Raw genomic sequence first — 15,569 nt, forward strand, 5'->3', positions numbered from 1 at the left:
GAACATCGCTGAAATCAAAAGTAGATAGGTCGAAATTTGTTCTTTGTTAAACAAGATGTTTCCTAAATATACTTATATTAAACCAAATGACTTGCACTAAACTACGTTGAAACATGTATCAATTCAAATACTTTTAATAAAACCATTAATATAGGAAATATTAAGCTTTTTTTTTTTTTTTAAATACCCCCTAAAATATGCCTATCTACTTTCAATTTGAGATTGAACCCTAGTTTCACCTTTAAAGGAATCAAACAGGAATACTACTGACTTTAGCTTGCTCGTAGATGCATCAAATGCTATATGATCACATTCACGGTTGCATGATAATACACACAATGCATTATGGGTAATCAATGGATATATATGCATATTATTTTACCCAATGAGAATCCATCGGTAGGCATATTAGTTAACCATAATGCATTGTGTGTGTCATCAAACAACCATGACAGTGATTCTAAGGTATTTCATGTATGTACATCCCACTGAGTTGCCTGGTTTCTTCCTCTTAAAGAGATACCAGCTTTCAATGTTTAATCAAATGTAGATGTATTTTTGGAGGGAATTCTTTATTGAAGAAAAAGATATGCATGAAATACCATACAATGAAATTTCACCTCACAAACCGCGGTGCCTCTTCTACCCTTCAATTCTTGCTTAGGTAATTTGATAAACATTTCTGTTGTGCGTTTTCAGAGTCACCACCCCCCTTCACAAAGTCCAAGTTACTGCTGTACAGACAATGATTGACAGCACGTGTTTCCACATCGGTGTGTGCTGCTTTCATGCAGCATACTAGTGATGGGCAGTAACTTTGTTTTTACCTAAACAGTGGGAAGCAGACATAAAAAGTGCACCTCCATCACAAGCACAGAAAAGCATTAAAGAAGGCCAGTTGTAACAATGGAATAGTTTTAAATGCTAAAGGCATTAAAATGCGATTTGATCATGGTTTACTGTCATTCTTTGGTGTTGCTAAGCATAATCTTGTCCATAGGAAAAGAAGCACTGTTCTACATTGACATTCAGTAATGGACAATTGTCATAACCCAATACCTACGGAGATACCACAGAGATTTAGCTGGTAATGCAAATTGAAATCATTTTGGGTTATGTGCCCTTGCTAAACTGGTGTCCCTAAATGTAACGTATATAATAATAAGCAAATAGAACTAAACTTTCAACGAGATTTTTATTGAAATCACATGACAATCAGAACATTTTCTTGAACATTCTTTGCAATGTTACTGAGCCATGTCCATCCGGAGTTGAAACTGTCACAAAAGGCATACGATTAACGAATCTTCAAAAAGTAACACTAAAACTTTGTTATCTGGTGCCTTATCTAGCATCACCTGGTGGAAGGGGCTCATTTCATAGCCTGGTATAAATAGTAGAATAATCGAGATCGTCAGGCAGGACTCCAAATATAGTTTTGATTCAGCCTCTGCTTTGAAATGGTAAACTGTCCGTAAGGACCAGCCGAACTCATCCGAACACGTTCGCCGCCAGCGTCTGTTCCGAGTTCGGCAGCGAGGCGCTTCAGAGCTTCGCCAAGCTGAAATGGAAGCAGCTCTCGGGAGGAGGAGTGGGTGAACGGGAGAGTGTCGCAGACGGCGGTCTCTACTCCCACCAGGCGTCCAGCCTGCGCACACGCACCTTCTGCTTGTAGTGGTACTCCTTGAGGTGCTCCTTGAGGGCGTTGGGGATGGGCAGCCGGTCGATGCCGTCGTAGCTGGTGCGGCTGCTGATGACGGCGCGGCAGACGTGCTGCAGGCTGAAGGGCCGCGTGCGGTGGATGGGCCGCGACAGCAGCGGCTCGAAGAACATGCAGGAGTTGGGGTCCTTGTAGTGCTCCAGCAGGCCGGTGACGGTGGGGGCGTGGAACACGCTGGGGTCGTGCACGTCGAAGCTGAAGTTGTGGTTCCACTGCTCGATGCGCGCGTGCAGCGAGCGGCCGTAGCGCCGGAAGCTGACGGAGAACAGGTAGTCCTCCTGCGCCGAGTCGCGCAGCAGGAAGGAGCCCTCCGGCCGGCCCTCCAGCAGCGTCTCCGCCTCGTAGCGGTCCATCACGCCCCAGTAGCAGGGCAGGTTGGTGATCTGCAGCAGATCGGGCACCAGGCAGTGGATGTAGTCGATCTGCGTGTGGACCCGGTAGCCGTCCTGGGGCTTGGGCCCCTCGGGGTGGGGGGTGGCGGCCAGGGGGAGGATGGGTCCCGCCGCCCCCGGATCCGGCTCAGGAGCCGTGGAGGAGGAAGAGGAGGAGGGGGGTGGCGGGGAGGAGGAAGAGGCCACCACCTCGTCCAGGGTGTCCAGGCAGCTCTGCAGGAGGAGCTGGTGCTGCTGTAGGAGGGTGGCCCGCTCGTCCCCGGCCAGCTCGTTCATGCCGTGGGCCAGCTTGGGCCCCAGCTTGTACAGCGGGTTGATCTGCGCCGTCACCTCGAAGGTGTGGATCTGCGCGTTGGGCGGGGGCTCCACGCCCTGCTCGATGCTGATTCGCCGACGCTCGCGCAGCCGGTCGTCCTCATCCTCCACCAGGGCGGTGAGCGGAGAGCCGAGGACGGGGGCGGGAGCGGGAGCGGGGGCGGGGGCGGAGGCGGGGGCGGAGGCGGGGGCGGGGGCGGGGGCAGGGGCAGGGCTGGGCCCGGGGGCGGGGCTGGGCAACACCACGCCCAGCGTGTCTAGCAGGGCAGGCTGTGAGATGGGCACCGTGTGCTGTTTGATGAGGTACCACTTCTGCGCCAGCTCCGAGCCTGCTGGGAAGGGGCAGTCCTCCAGCATCAGCTCGCTCAGGTGGATCTTGCGGCGGGAGGTGGAGCCGGAGAGGGCGGGCACCTGAGGGGCGCTGTGGGTCTTGATGGGGAAGCACTGCCCCACCGCGTCCTGGATCTTCTGCCGCAGCGAGCGGCTACCACCCACCACCTTGCCACCCGCCCCTGTCTCTCCCTCGCCCCCCTGGGCCCCTGCCGCCAGCCTGCCGGGGCCCAGCTCCTGGGAGCCCAACGTGGCCTCCCGGCTCATCTGGTCCCCCAGGGCCGAGCAGGACCCCCGGGCCCTGGACTCGCGTGCGCTCAGCAGCTCTCCGTACTCGAAGCCGTCGCTCACCGGCCGCTCCAACACATGCTCCTGGGACGCCCGGCCCTTCTTCTTCCCCCTCCCGCTCTTGCGTCCTCCGTCCCTCCTCTCCTCGGAGCGACTCTGCCGAACTTTGGGACGCGCACCTCGCTCCCTGTCCTTCCCTCTGTCCCCACCCCCCTGGGCCTGAGACATGGTGCTGTGCAAGTCAGCCTGGGAGAGGAGCACTGGGAGATCTGCCGCCACGAAACTGCGTCTCTGTGGGGAGTGTGGTTTCAGCAGCGGGGCTCCGATCCAAAAGCCGTGCGTACGTCATCAGCTGTCGGCCGAATGGGCACCCATCCCTGTTCATTCACAGAGGAAGTCCTACAAAGTACAAACATCACCTTTAACATGCATCAACTAAACAAAAGTCATCACAAGCCAACAATCAACTCAGTCTTATGAAGTTAGTCTACATTAAAACTTAAACATAAGCCAAACGCAAACTAAATACACCAACACCAACTGAAAATATCTGCTTTTCTTTTTTGCATGTTTAACAAAAAGTTGTGTTTGTTTATACAAGCTTGAACATATTAATTACATACAATCTATTCGCAATTTAATGATGCCCACAGAGGAAAACGTCACGTCAGAATTTCACGATTGGAATTGCTTTTACAAAATGAATATGACCCAAACTTCTACTTTACATACCTTTTAATATTGTAGCAATACTTGTCCAAACCTCAAGATCTGTAGACAACCATTGGTTTGAAGAATCAAACCTTGACAACACAACAAAGCAAAGTTATAACAGACAGATAATCTGTGAATTTAATATCAGTCGCACTAACTCCCAAGCTCTCTGACAATGTAACTAGTGAGCCCACGCAGATAACGGGGTGACACTTATTTACAGATGAATAAAACACAGCCACCGATGATATCCAATTACTTAGTAGGAAGTGCCGAATAAATCGTTACATTTATTCTTTGGAAGATGTCTACCGCTTTTTGTCAGACCAGCAGTGTAACATCACAAAGAGCAATCATCTATCTACCAAGCTAGCTGTGGCAACTTAGCGCATGCTTCTTTTATTCCATGGGGAAGTGGCCGAAATTCCCGGCTAGCTGTTCATCGCTCTAGCCCACTGTTTATGGACTCGCTGGCCGGAACTACATTTCAACCCATTGTTCAATTTAGCCTACGTAAGCTGGCGAGCGAGCAACGAACACTTCATCGTCTTTCACTTAAAAAGGAAACAACAGTATTTTACATTACTCGGTAATCTAGTTTTAGTACTTGAAAACTGGTTTATAAGGAAAACTTTATTTTTTAGACTACACCGATAGCGACAACTATTGTATTTAACGTTCAACAGTAACCAGCTAGCTTAGGTAGCTACGGAAATGTTGTCAGCACCAGAACAGTCATTTTAAACAAGCACTTTAGTTCATTTGAAGCAGCTAATCACACAGGATATTATACCTTTATCCAACTTAAAACCTTTTGTGCGACTATACGATGTCTTACCAAAACAAAAGTTTAATTACAGTAAAAAGAGGACGCGTAGATTAGCTGTTGCAGCCTATCCTTTGTGTTAAACAACACACAGCTAATACCTGTACTGCACTTTATGACAACAGGGAAGTGATATTCATTTAAAGGGACAGGACACGGACGCACTGACTACTTGAAAACCGTCTTTCGCCCTCTTGTGTTTGGGTGACCAAACAACAATAAACTGTATAAAATCAAAAGTTAACCGATTTTTATTAGATGCAATTTATGTAACGTCGCGAAACTCCTTTGAAGTTTTCGTATAGTTCGCTTAAATTTGATAACAATGTATGTTTGGCTCATTATCATTCGTGTTGTCATTAAATTATCAACTAAGTGGTTAGTTTTAGGTGGTCATGTATCCACTTCCAATAGGAGCCCGTTGATACACCTCAGTCTTTAATTTCATAATTCACTTTTTTCTTACCTCTCAGTAACCATTTGCAATATAGTACAATGCCTGCATCCTGGAGTGTTCTTGATCAGTCCTAGTTGAGAGAGGGTTTTTCTTCACAATCGTAAATATTCTTCAGTCATCCACACCAGTGATCTTCCATGGTCTACCTGGTTGTTTGCGATTACGTACCAGTGCATTCTTACTTCTGAACAATGTATTAAATAGTTGATTTTGACCCACCCACTGTTTTGGCAACATCTCTGATCAATTTAGTGACTCGATTTCAAATCCAATGTACAGGGCCAAAAAAAACAAAAATGTGTCACTGTCCCAATACTTTGGCACTTAACTGTACATAATACATTATAATTAATAGAGTTTATAAAATTAGATTTTTGGGGCCCAAAAACTAGCCTGGACAATTAACCAAAACTACCCACGTACTATTTTTGACCATGGTGGCAAAAACGGTTAACTGAAAACTCAAAATTTTTATTACACGTATCAGCGGCCTCAATTTTTCCTTAGTGGTTCAATAGGAATGAAGTGGTGAACGTGGCCTTTTTTGAATGATCATGCGAACAAATTGTATCCAAAAACTTCTTACAGTACAAGAACGTAATTTTTTAATAGCTTTTAGTTCAATGTTTCAAATGTAGTGGAAATATTACACATTCAATTCCAATTCAAAGCATTTGCAAATTTGATCAAGTCTGCCTTATTCTTTTACAGGAAGCAAAAGAATATTAATCTGTTTGAAGAGAAAAATGTTAACACTGCCATTTTTTAAAAACTCTCTTCAAACAGTATATACTGAAGACATTTTTCAAGATTTTACTTCACTTTTGAATTACTGAACTAATATTTAGTTGCATAACCATTCTTTTTAATAACTGCTGTGCAGACAAAAACTTCTGGCACCTAGAAACATTTCAGCCCAGGATGAACAAACTGCATTCCACAGTTACTGTGTATTTTTGGGTTTTGTTTCAGAAACTGCAATTTTAATGTCACCACAATGTTAATTTCAATGGGGTTGAGGTCGGGGGATTGAGCTGGCCACCTCAATCCTTTTTGTCTGGAACCAAGATGTTGCTCGCTTATTCGTGTGTTTGGGGTCATTGTCTTGTTGAAACACCCATTTCAGGGGCATTTCCTCGTTGGCATACGGCAACATAATCTCTTCAAGTATTTTGATGTACTCAAACTTATCTGTGATCCCTGGTATATGAACCAAACACCGTAGTATGAAAAACATCCCCATACCATGATTTTCCCACCACCATGTCACTGTCTTCACAGTGTACTGTGGCTTGAATTCAGTACCTGGGGCTCGTCTGACGTACTGTCGACGACCAATAGACCCGAAAAGAACTTTACTCTCATCAGTCCACAGAATGTTATGCCATTTCTCTTCGGGCCAATCAATGTGTTCCTTGGCAAATTTTAACCGATTCTGACCTTTTTTCAACAATGGTGCTTTATAGGGGCTTCTTGCCAATAGCTTAGCTTCAATCAAAGATCATCTGACTGTAACAGCACTTACAGGTAATTGTAGATCATCTTTGAACTTTCTGGAGCTGATGAATGGCTGAATCTTTGCAATTCTGACTATTATTCTAACAGTAGTTGCTCGTTTTTTTCCGCTTGTTACGGGTTTTTGTTGCCATTTTAAAGCATTTGATCATTTTAGCTGAGCACCCTAAAATTTGCTGCACTTCTTTATACGTTTTCCCCTCTCCAATCAAGTTTTTAATCAAATGACGTTGTTCCTCCAAACAATGTTTGGAACGGCTCATTTTAATGAGCATATCAAAAGGAAATATATTTTATAACAGTGTGAAACATTTGCTTCCCTTCATCCTTAATAAAGGACAATTAATGACACCTGTGTTTTCACAGAACAAATTAATTATCTAAACTACACACTGCTATTATTTTGAACACGCCCCTTGCAATGAATGAGTCAATTACTCAGAACAAGCAGTGTGCATGACAGCTGACTCTGTTGTTTTTCTACTACACTACTACATCTACACGTAAAGTATTTGCAATGCAGAAATATCACTACTACTAATAACAGTGGTTCATCAGGTTACTGATGTTGTACTGCCATTTTCTTGAATGCAACGGTACATTGGTTCTTGGCCATATTTGCAACTCTTGTATAAAATGCATAATAAAAGCCACTGATTGGATGGGAACTTGAATCACCTGATGCAAAATATCCTGGACCAAGAATGGCATGAAGTGACCTTGGATATTAAGATGCAGCACATATGCGATTTTAAAGGTGCCTGCCTTAAAATAGGTGAAATAAAACAAGGAGGCAAAGATCTTTTTAAATGTATTATAACAAAGGTATGAATTTCCTCAAAATAATATTTCAGACTTCATAAACCAGCAAAACATGAACAATTTTAATAAAAATCTTTAGATTTTTGTTTCCATTCATGTAACTAGCATATCAGGGAAGGGCAATAAAAAAGAAACAAAACATGACCTCTCCCCTCCCTTTCAAAGTAACATATGTGTGTTAAATAATAGTAAATAATTAGAACAATGACAATTATAATATTAATAACAATAATAAAAGGTTCCACTTCCCACTTTTCAAGGCTGGTAATGCGGCCTTGTCAGTCTGTCTGTAATGCGTCTTGCTCTTTACACACAGCAGAGAAACATCAGTACCGAATTGAAAAGGTAACGACAGGAGAAAAACACAAAAAAAAAAAAAAAAAAGATTCTGGCCAACACCAAACACAGATCTGGTGCACTTTTCTCCCAAGCGTGAGAATCACAGTTGTAGGTCTTCGTTTCGCTTCCAAAAACCGCTGGTCTGCTCTGCGCACCTCTGGACGCGGCCGTCTGTCGGACTGTCGGCCTCCGGGGGCAGCAGGGGCAAAACTCAAAACTAATGAAAGACAGCAGACTTTCCGAGCACGGGCCAAAACGCACACCTCCGGTACCATGTCCATTTCTCAGTGCTCAATGGCCGCTTGAGAAAAACAAATGTAGAGGGGGGGAAAAAAAATACAAAAAATAAAACCCCAGAGAGAGAAAGGTCTGTGGAACCTGGCGGGAAGAAGACCTTTTGAGTGGGTCCATCTGAGGGGATCCGGTGGGCGAGGGGCCGGGACCCAGTTCGGGGGCACCTGGGTCCTGTTCCCAGTAAATCCAGCTGTGAACAGGCCCCAGCATGCCGCTCTGGAGGCGGGTAGTCCTTCCTGGGCCTGTGGAGCCGCGGTCCGCTACGCGCAGACAGGACAGCCACTTTAGCTTATATCAGTTCCAATGGACCCAGCCACTTCACCCTTCCCTGATCACTCTTCTGCGCACCCCATTTCTTTTTCTTAACAGGGACCCAAAATAATAATAATAATAATAATAATAATAATACAAAAACACAGGAAAAAGGCACAGCCACATTTGCATTAACAGGTTGGAATTTTTTTTCTTTTTTTCACTCTCTCTCTTATGCATGCAGCAGTAAAGTATACAAATAATTATTAAAGATAAGACGGAGCTGTGCACCTGTAGCCAGTACAAATCACAAACACAAAGCTGCGTTTACACATGGGGGGTCACTGTGCCCCCACCCCACCCCACCCTCACACTGCACGGCTGTGTCCTTCCCCTCTGGAACTGCTTGACAAAGGGCTCTGTATTTGTCCACTCTTTGGTCAGCTGAAAACCAACGGCTTTGGGTCCTGCACATAGTTTCCCCGCCGTTAGAAATTGTGAAATCTGAAAACTGCAGATTTCACTCTGCAGTTCCTTTCAAACCAGGCTTCTGGCTGCGTTTAGTCAGGCCCTGTATTCGCCTTCAAAACCACATCAAACCTCTGACTGAGGAAAAAGGGTGACAGAGGCACTGATTAGATGTCAATGAGACAAGGTAAGGGAAACGCCTTCATAAGCCCTGGTGAGACATCTAAACATCACAAGAAAGTGTTCAAGTCACTTAAAACAGTATTCTATTACCAGCCCTCTCAGGCTAAAGTTAAAACAGAAATGATGAATGGGAGGACAGAAGGGTGCCTTGATGCTCCATGAAGCTCGGAAAGTTGGTATGTGAAGCTTTTACATAAGTTTTTTTAAATGTAAGCGGAGCTCCCAGCTGCCTGCAACTTGAGACGCATGGAACAGCGTGTGTGTGCGATCATGTGTCTGTATGTGCGTTTAAAGAGCCAGGGAGCTCCATCACTTCAATCTGATCCCAAAGGAAAAGTAAAACCACCTAGTAAAGGGAAGTATTTGTTTAATGGGCCCAAACATGCATTTCTCACTGTGGGAAATGGAGAGCACCCCTGCCTTACGTTCGAATGGCTCATGGTTACGTTCCCTCCATCAGCCTGTATCAGTTTTCCTGCTGAACACGCTGTAGGAACCTGGAGCACCTTTTGTTGAACTGTCTGAATAAAGATGACATGGAGGAAAATGTACACAAAAGTAACTTCTCAAAATAAATCAAGTTTCCAGTTTTCAACTTCTGGCCAGAAAAGTCACACTGCTCTATTGTCATTACGTGAGTGACTACCACTACCTATTGTGAACCCTGTGTGACTAACACAACCTATTGTCAACCCTGTGTGAGTAACACTACCTATCGTCATACCTGTGTGACTAACACTACCTATTGTCATACCTGTGTCACTGCCTGCGCTAGTCATAGCTCTGCAACTAATGGTTGCCTCTTGTGATGTTTAATTTTAAACCAATCCAAAGGTATCTGATCACGCCAGACAAATACAGCATCAAGCTGAACACAACTCTGTTTTTAATGTTTTTCTGTTAACACATGAGGCTGCTTCCTTTCTTTCTATTCAGTAGATGCATTAGTGTCAAATATGAAAAGCAGATTCACTGCGGGATGATGGTTCCATACCTCACAACAATACAAACATTAACAAAATAAAACCATAAAATAAGCACAGCTCTAACATGAAAACACGAAAATAACCAATTAAACAATCACAAACACCTGTATGCTCATTCGCTTTTAGAAAGCAAAGCAATGGCAAAGCGATAACAAACCAGTCAACTACACCAAAGATTTTATAATGTTGTCATGGTTACCCGCCATAGCAATAACAAACGCTATTCATAATAAAATGTATCTAAAATAACATATCTATTTTAATAAGAGGACCTACCCCTTATTTATTTTGCTTTAAATTTGTAGAAATAAATAATTCAGTATCGCCACTGTGAATAGACTGTGGATGTCTGGGCTGACACCCACTGGGACAGTTATTTTCTGCAAGGTTAGTTGGGTTGCCTTCGTATTTCTGTGAAAGGCCATGTATTCAGCATGCATATATCCCAGCCACACCAGCTTGCTTCTCCCTGCGGTGTTTGGTAGTGATCTCTTTCAGGCTGTGGCCAGCTATAAAAAGTGAAAAGTGTCATTCGAGGTAGCTCTAGTATTCTAAAATATCCTCTCATTATTTCAGTTGCTGTCTCTCTGTTGAACCCATGTTACAAAGCGGACAACATGGTTGCCGTGCGACAGGGTGCAGAAAAAGGAACATTTTGAAAGTTGTCGATGAAAAGGGAGGGTGGACACGACAGTAATTTTTCAGTTTCAGTTGCCGTGCAAAACTCCACTCCATTCGAGTATACGAGCACTAGCGGACGACAGTTTAAAAGGCAAGGCGGTGAGCGTGTCGGTGCCACATCTACAAGGATCTTGGAACTCAGACCAGACTTAACAGAGGGACACAGCTGGATGAAGCGAGAGCGCCCTTTTCACACCTCGACCACCGTAGGCAGCGGCCTACATGCGCTTCATCAGTTTACACAACCAGAGCCAAAATGGCTCAACAAAGACCAAAAAAGGCAGGAACATAATTTGACTTCGAAGCAGCCACCTGTTCCAGTGACAGCAGTGCAGCCCTTCAAAGTTGGCAACTGAAATAGCATGAAAATGAAAATAAAGGGGCTAAACTAATGAGATCTGCATAAATGTCAGGAACGAAGGGAATACAGGATTGCCGATCGAACAAAGCAACCAAAATGCACCCTTGCGTTACACACATTTGTTCTTCCCAATGTATGCTGGAATGCATTCATCCTGAAATAATAAAGCATGCATAAATGCATTTATTCTACCAAATGCACAATTCAGAAAATCAGAGAATGTACTAAACAAGGCTGACCAGTTTTATCTTTTGCAAACCACGATGCAAAAAACAGACAACTGTTTGTTTCCTTGCACCAAATCCCACAATGGTACGCAGTGACCATCATAATCAACATACAATCAAAACTATGCGTTTAGACAAATGCCTACTTAGGTAGGAACGAAAACAACACTACTGAATAGCTATAGGTGCATAATATTTTATATTGAATGGTGAAGTGGATATGGTGGAGATAAACTAATAAAAGTCTTGCCCAGGACCTGCATTCAGTGCAATATTAATGTGCCCTGCCTTGAACTCTGAGAAGCCGTTTTACACAAGCTTTCCATTTCCCAATTTCACCTTCAATTTCACCCTGACATCAGCCCTGTGGAGGAAAAGAGCGAGGTAAAAGGTTTTTGGAGTTTGCTGCTGAACGGTGAACTTTGGGTTTTAGCATGAACGCAGGCCCAAGGATTCATGCAGCCTTAGATGTCATGCAAACTGTACCTTTGGACAACGATCAACGGTCCATGAAAATGTCCCTCTCACACCAAGAAAAATCAACAGCAAGAGATCTGTATGCTTAAAGCTAAAGAAGTAGCACAAACAATATTGGACTTGCATTTCTGAAGACCTACTCACAGGTAAGACATCTGACAGGAAATAATGGTTTTGGAGTTTCTGACCATACTGTTCAGAAGACTGTGCTCTGTAGTGTTAACATTTAAGAGTGTAATTTACCAAGCAACAATGGGGTCTCGTTCAAAATCAAGTGCATAGTTTTCTGTTGTCAGCGAGATACAATGCCCATTTAGGGCTGAAGCAAAGCTGGCACGAGCGCTATCAAATTCAACATCAAATTCAAGCTCCAGTCTTTACATCAGATAAGCTCAGAGACCGAGATCCCAAACAAAACTTAAATTCTTTGCTGCAAATGACTAATTTAACTGAACTGCCATCCACGACGATGGGACAACAGGAACACACCACAATGAAGTTCAAATGGAACAGTTCAAATGCTTCTGGTAAGCAGAAGTCAAAACCAGATAGGGAAATAATGCAGACTATAAAGCATGCATGAAATCATGTCAGTCAGTATGCCTTGGTGCTCCTTACACAGGGAAAAGCATTTCAGCGGCTTTAAGAGAAGAATTTGGAGGAATTGAATGAATTTGGGTGTGGAGAACGGATGTGCACCACATATGAGCTTGAATCGGCCCAGATCCTTCCTCCGCCCGAAGGAGAGGCAGAAGCCCACTCCAGGTCAGATCTGGGCTTCTATGTGCCTGCCAAGTGGACAGGTCTCCAGGGGAGCAAACGTGGTGTCACAGTAACCAAGGCATAGTTGAGGACAGTCGAGCATCGTTTCTCTGCGGCCAGCAGAGTGAATAGAGAACGGCATAGGGCAGAGGTGAGGACGTTCATGAGCCAGAGTCAGTTTAGCAGCAGGGAACAATCTAGAAACAGACCATCTAAAAGACACCCACCTCATAATTAGCACCAAATCAGACAAATCAATTAATGGATAGACCAGACCAAAGGCAGAAGGTAACAACTGCACCACACCGCACTGAGGAAGGAGCGGAGCCCGCAGGACCCGAGCCGGCACACAACAGCGCGCGGGTGACCAGCTCTACAGCGTGCGAGTGACAAGCTCTAAAGCGTGCGAGTGACAAGCTCTAAAGCGTGCGGGTGACCAGCTCTAGAGTGCGTGGGTGACCAGCTCTAAAGTGAGCGGGTGACCAGCTCTAGAGTGCGTGGGTGACCAGCTCTAAAGTGAGCGGGTGACCAGCTCTAAAGTGAGCGGGTGACCAGCTCTAAAGCGAGCGGGTGACCAGATCTAAAGCGAGCGGGTGACCAGATCGAAAGCGAGCAGGTGACCAGATCTAAAGCGAGCAGGTGACCAGATCTAAAGCGAGCGGGTGACCAGATCTACAGCGTGCGGGTGATCAATTCTACAGCAGGCAAGATGAAGCCTGCACAACCTGAGTGTCAAAACACCCAAACCACGCAGGAATATGACACCATGGCAACGCCCCGACACCTTGCTCCAGAAAATTTGTGAAAAACGCAACCACCCAATTTTACTCAGCCTGCAGCGAGATGTGATGCGGGTTCTCTCAACTTCGTCATGCGCTCCCCCACTTGTTGACTGTCATCTACGGCATGGCCAGCCATCCTTAAGTGCCATTTATGCATGTTCCTGTCTGCCGATACTACCAAAGAGATGGCAAGACCTATAACGTATAATTCCCATAATAAAAGGGGTACAGCTGAAATATGAGGGTTCACCAAGTCACACATGGTCTGATGAAAAAGCAAGAGTTAAAGCACAACAGCACCTAAACATCTGGAGAGGAGACATTCCTCCCGGTACGCACACCAGCCCAAAAAACAAAAACATAAGTATACGTATTCCACTGTACCTACTCCGTAAGGACTGATGCCAAGACCCCCTGCATGGCCAGAAGCTGGAACACATACGTTAAAAAGGCAGCTCTGTCACCACAGACCACGGTCCCCTTCGGCCCAGACAAAAACCTGCTGTTTGGATGACACGCTTCCTCCATTTGCACGTTCCCCCTTCCTGTCCTGCCATTGGCCGGGAACAGTATGTGGCCACACCACGACCCCCTCTGTCACTGAAGCAGATCAAGCTGTTTGGCAGGGAAGATGCCCGTCCTACACGCCCGAGTGTCCATTTCCTGTAAAGCACTGGTACTGCAAATGGAGATGAACAAGGCCTACGACAAAGTTCACAAAATGGACGCCCTAACAAACATCTAAGCTCCAAACACCCAAACTAAAGGAAATCCCAGTCTTGAGTTACAAAACAAAAGTGTTTTATAAATCGAATTACTAACACCCAATCTGCACAGACGAGGACACACTACCCCTCTAACACAGTTAAAGACATTTTACTGTTTACAACAAAACTGCTGTTGATCTAAAAACACCAATAATCCATGATGATCTGAATGTAAAACCGTTGGACCAAAGTGTCACAAAAGAAAGGGACACTTATGCATTTTAAAACAGCCTTGATTCAGCCTTTAACAGAAATTATGGGAGTGGAGAGGCCTGACCATTCAATTCCGACCGGCAGAAAAAAAAACAGCTTCATTTTCAATCACTCTAAGCAACAGAAATGGGGTCAGAGGGTATAGATTGTATTTATTTAGCTTTTTTCTCTACCAAAAAAGTGCAGGATCATTTAGATTTTTTTCAATGTATATATGCAAAATAAACCTGTCATTCCTCTCAATGAGATGTCACACTTCTTTTCAAATGGTTTAAATTTCACCAGCCCTTATCTAAATCCAGGGAGGGGAGGGGATATACATTTTTTCAAAATTATTTTCCTCCTGAAAGTCTGGGTTTCGAAATGACAAAAATTTTAGTGGCACATTTCTTGAACTTTTTTTCTTTTCAATTTGTGACAGCCCTAATCATTTTAAACCTATATTGTTTTTGTAGGTGTCCCAAAGCTCCCCCAAAAATAAGCCAAGGAGACAGAAGGGAACTATCTACCTCTACCTCTCTCTCTCTCTCGCGCTCTCTCTCTCTCAGAGAGAGACAGAGGTTTTGGGGTGCTTAAAAGCGCATGGCTGAGCTCTTCAGACAGTTTCCCAGAATGCATGGCTGTGCTGTATACCACCCCCACAGGGAGGTTATTCAATTCTCCTAGCATTTGGACTTTACACTGGGACCAAAAGGAAGGAGCATTTTTGGGAACAAGGCCCTTAAGTCAGCACCAATCCTCCCTTTCTCTGACCGACCTCAGCTTCAGTGTCAGCAGTGAACCAGTGGCAAAAGACCGGCAGCAGCCCTTCCCGTTAGCCACGGCCTCTCTCATTATGTCATTGGCCTGCAGAGGGAGACATCGAGCAGTTTGGAAAACTAAACAATTCAGCATTCAAACTCCCCTGCAAGTCTTTGTTTCTCTCATTATATCATAGTAATCTGTATTCCATTTATAATAAACCTTAGTTAAGTGTAATAAAGTAGAAAAATATCAGAGAACATATACACAGTTAGTTTGTATTTTGTAGTGACCATTATGTTTATGTTGATTTCTGTCCCACAGCCTCGGAAAGCTGATCAGGATTCAGTTATAAAGTGTAGGTTTTTTTTCTTTCCTTTAAATTGATTATTTGATTTATTTTCATATTGTCGATGTTCTGTCCATTCCATCTGTAAGGGGGATGGGGAGGGAAGAGAAGGGAACAAGGAGAAAGGAAAAGATGACAATTTAAACAGAAAGTTCAACAACATCCAGCTGTAAACTGCAGAATGAATCTTTTGCGTCAGAGGCAATGTAAACTTTGCCCCACTTGAAGCATACTCCTTCGACAAGTTTCTCAATGAAATACTTGCACAAAAAGGGACAATATTGCATTATTATCCTAGAAAATGTTAA

At 44.4% G+C, this 15,569-nt stretch overlaps 2 protein-coding genes across 2 annotated transcripts in view; both read right to left on the minus strand.

Moving 5' to 3' along the window:
* Window positions 1–1,176: 1,176 nt before the first annotated feature.
* Window positions 1,177–4,708, minus strand: socs9 (suppressor of cytokine signaling 9). Its single transcript, XM_061218398.1, is given in 4 exon segments — window positions 1,177–1,668; window positions 1,671–3,444; window positions 3,778–3,848; window positions 4,553–4,708. Coding segments are annotated over 2 exon segments (1,857 nt in total). The 5' UTR covers window positions 3,274–3,444; window positions 3,778–3,848; window positions 4,553–4,708; the 3' UTR covers window positions 1,177–1,414.
* Window positions 4,709–7,356: 2,648 nt separating this feature from the next.
* Window positions 7,357–15,569, minus strand: part of LOC133107793 (protein Smaug homolog 2) — a 30,908-nt gene continuing 22,695 nt past the window's right edge. The window contains exon 13 of the mRNA XM_061216980.1: window positions 7,357–15,343. Coding sequence (XP_061072964.1) covers window positions 15,315–15,343 — 29 coding nt within the window. The 3' untranslated portion in view covers window positions 7,357–15,314. The remainder of the gene's footprint in view (window positions 15,344–15,569) is intronic.

The sequence above is a fragment of the Conger conger genome, chromosome 13 (genome assembly GCF_963514075.1).
Source record: "Conger conger chromosome 13, fConCon1.1, whole genome shotgun sequence".
Classification (NCBI taxonomy): Eukaryota; Metazoa; Chordata; class Actinopteri; order Anguilliformes; family Congridae; genus Conger; species Conger conger.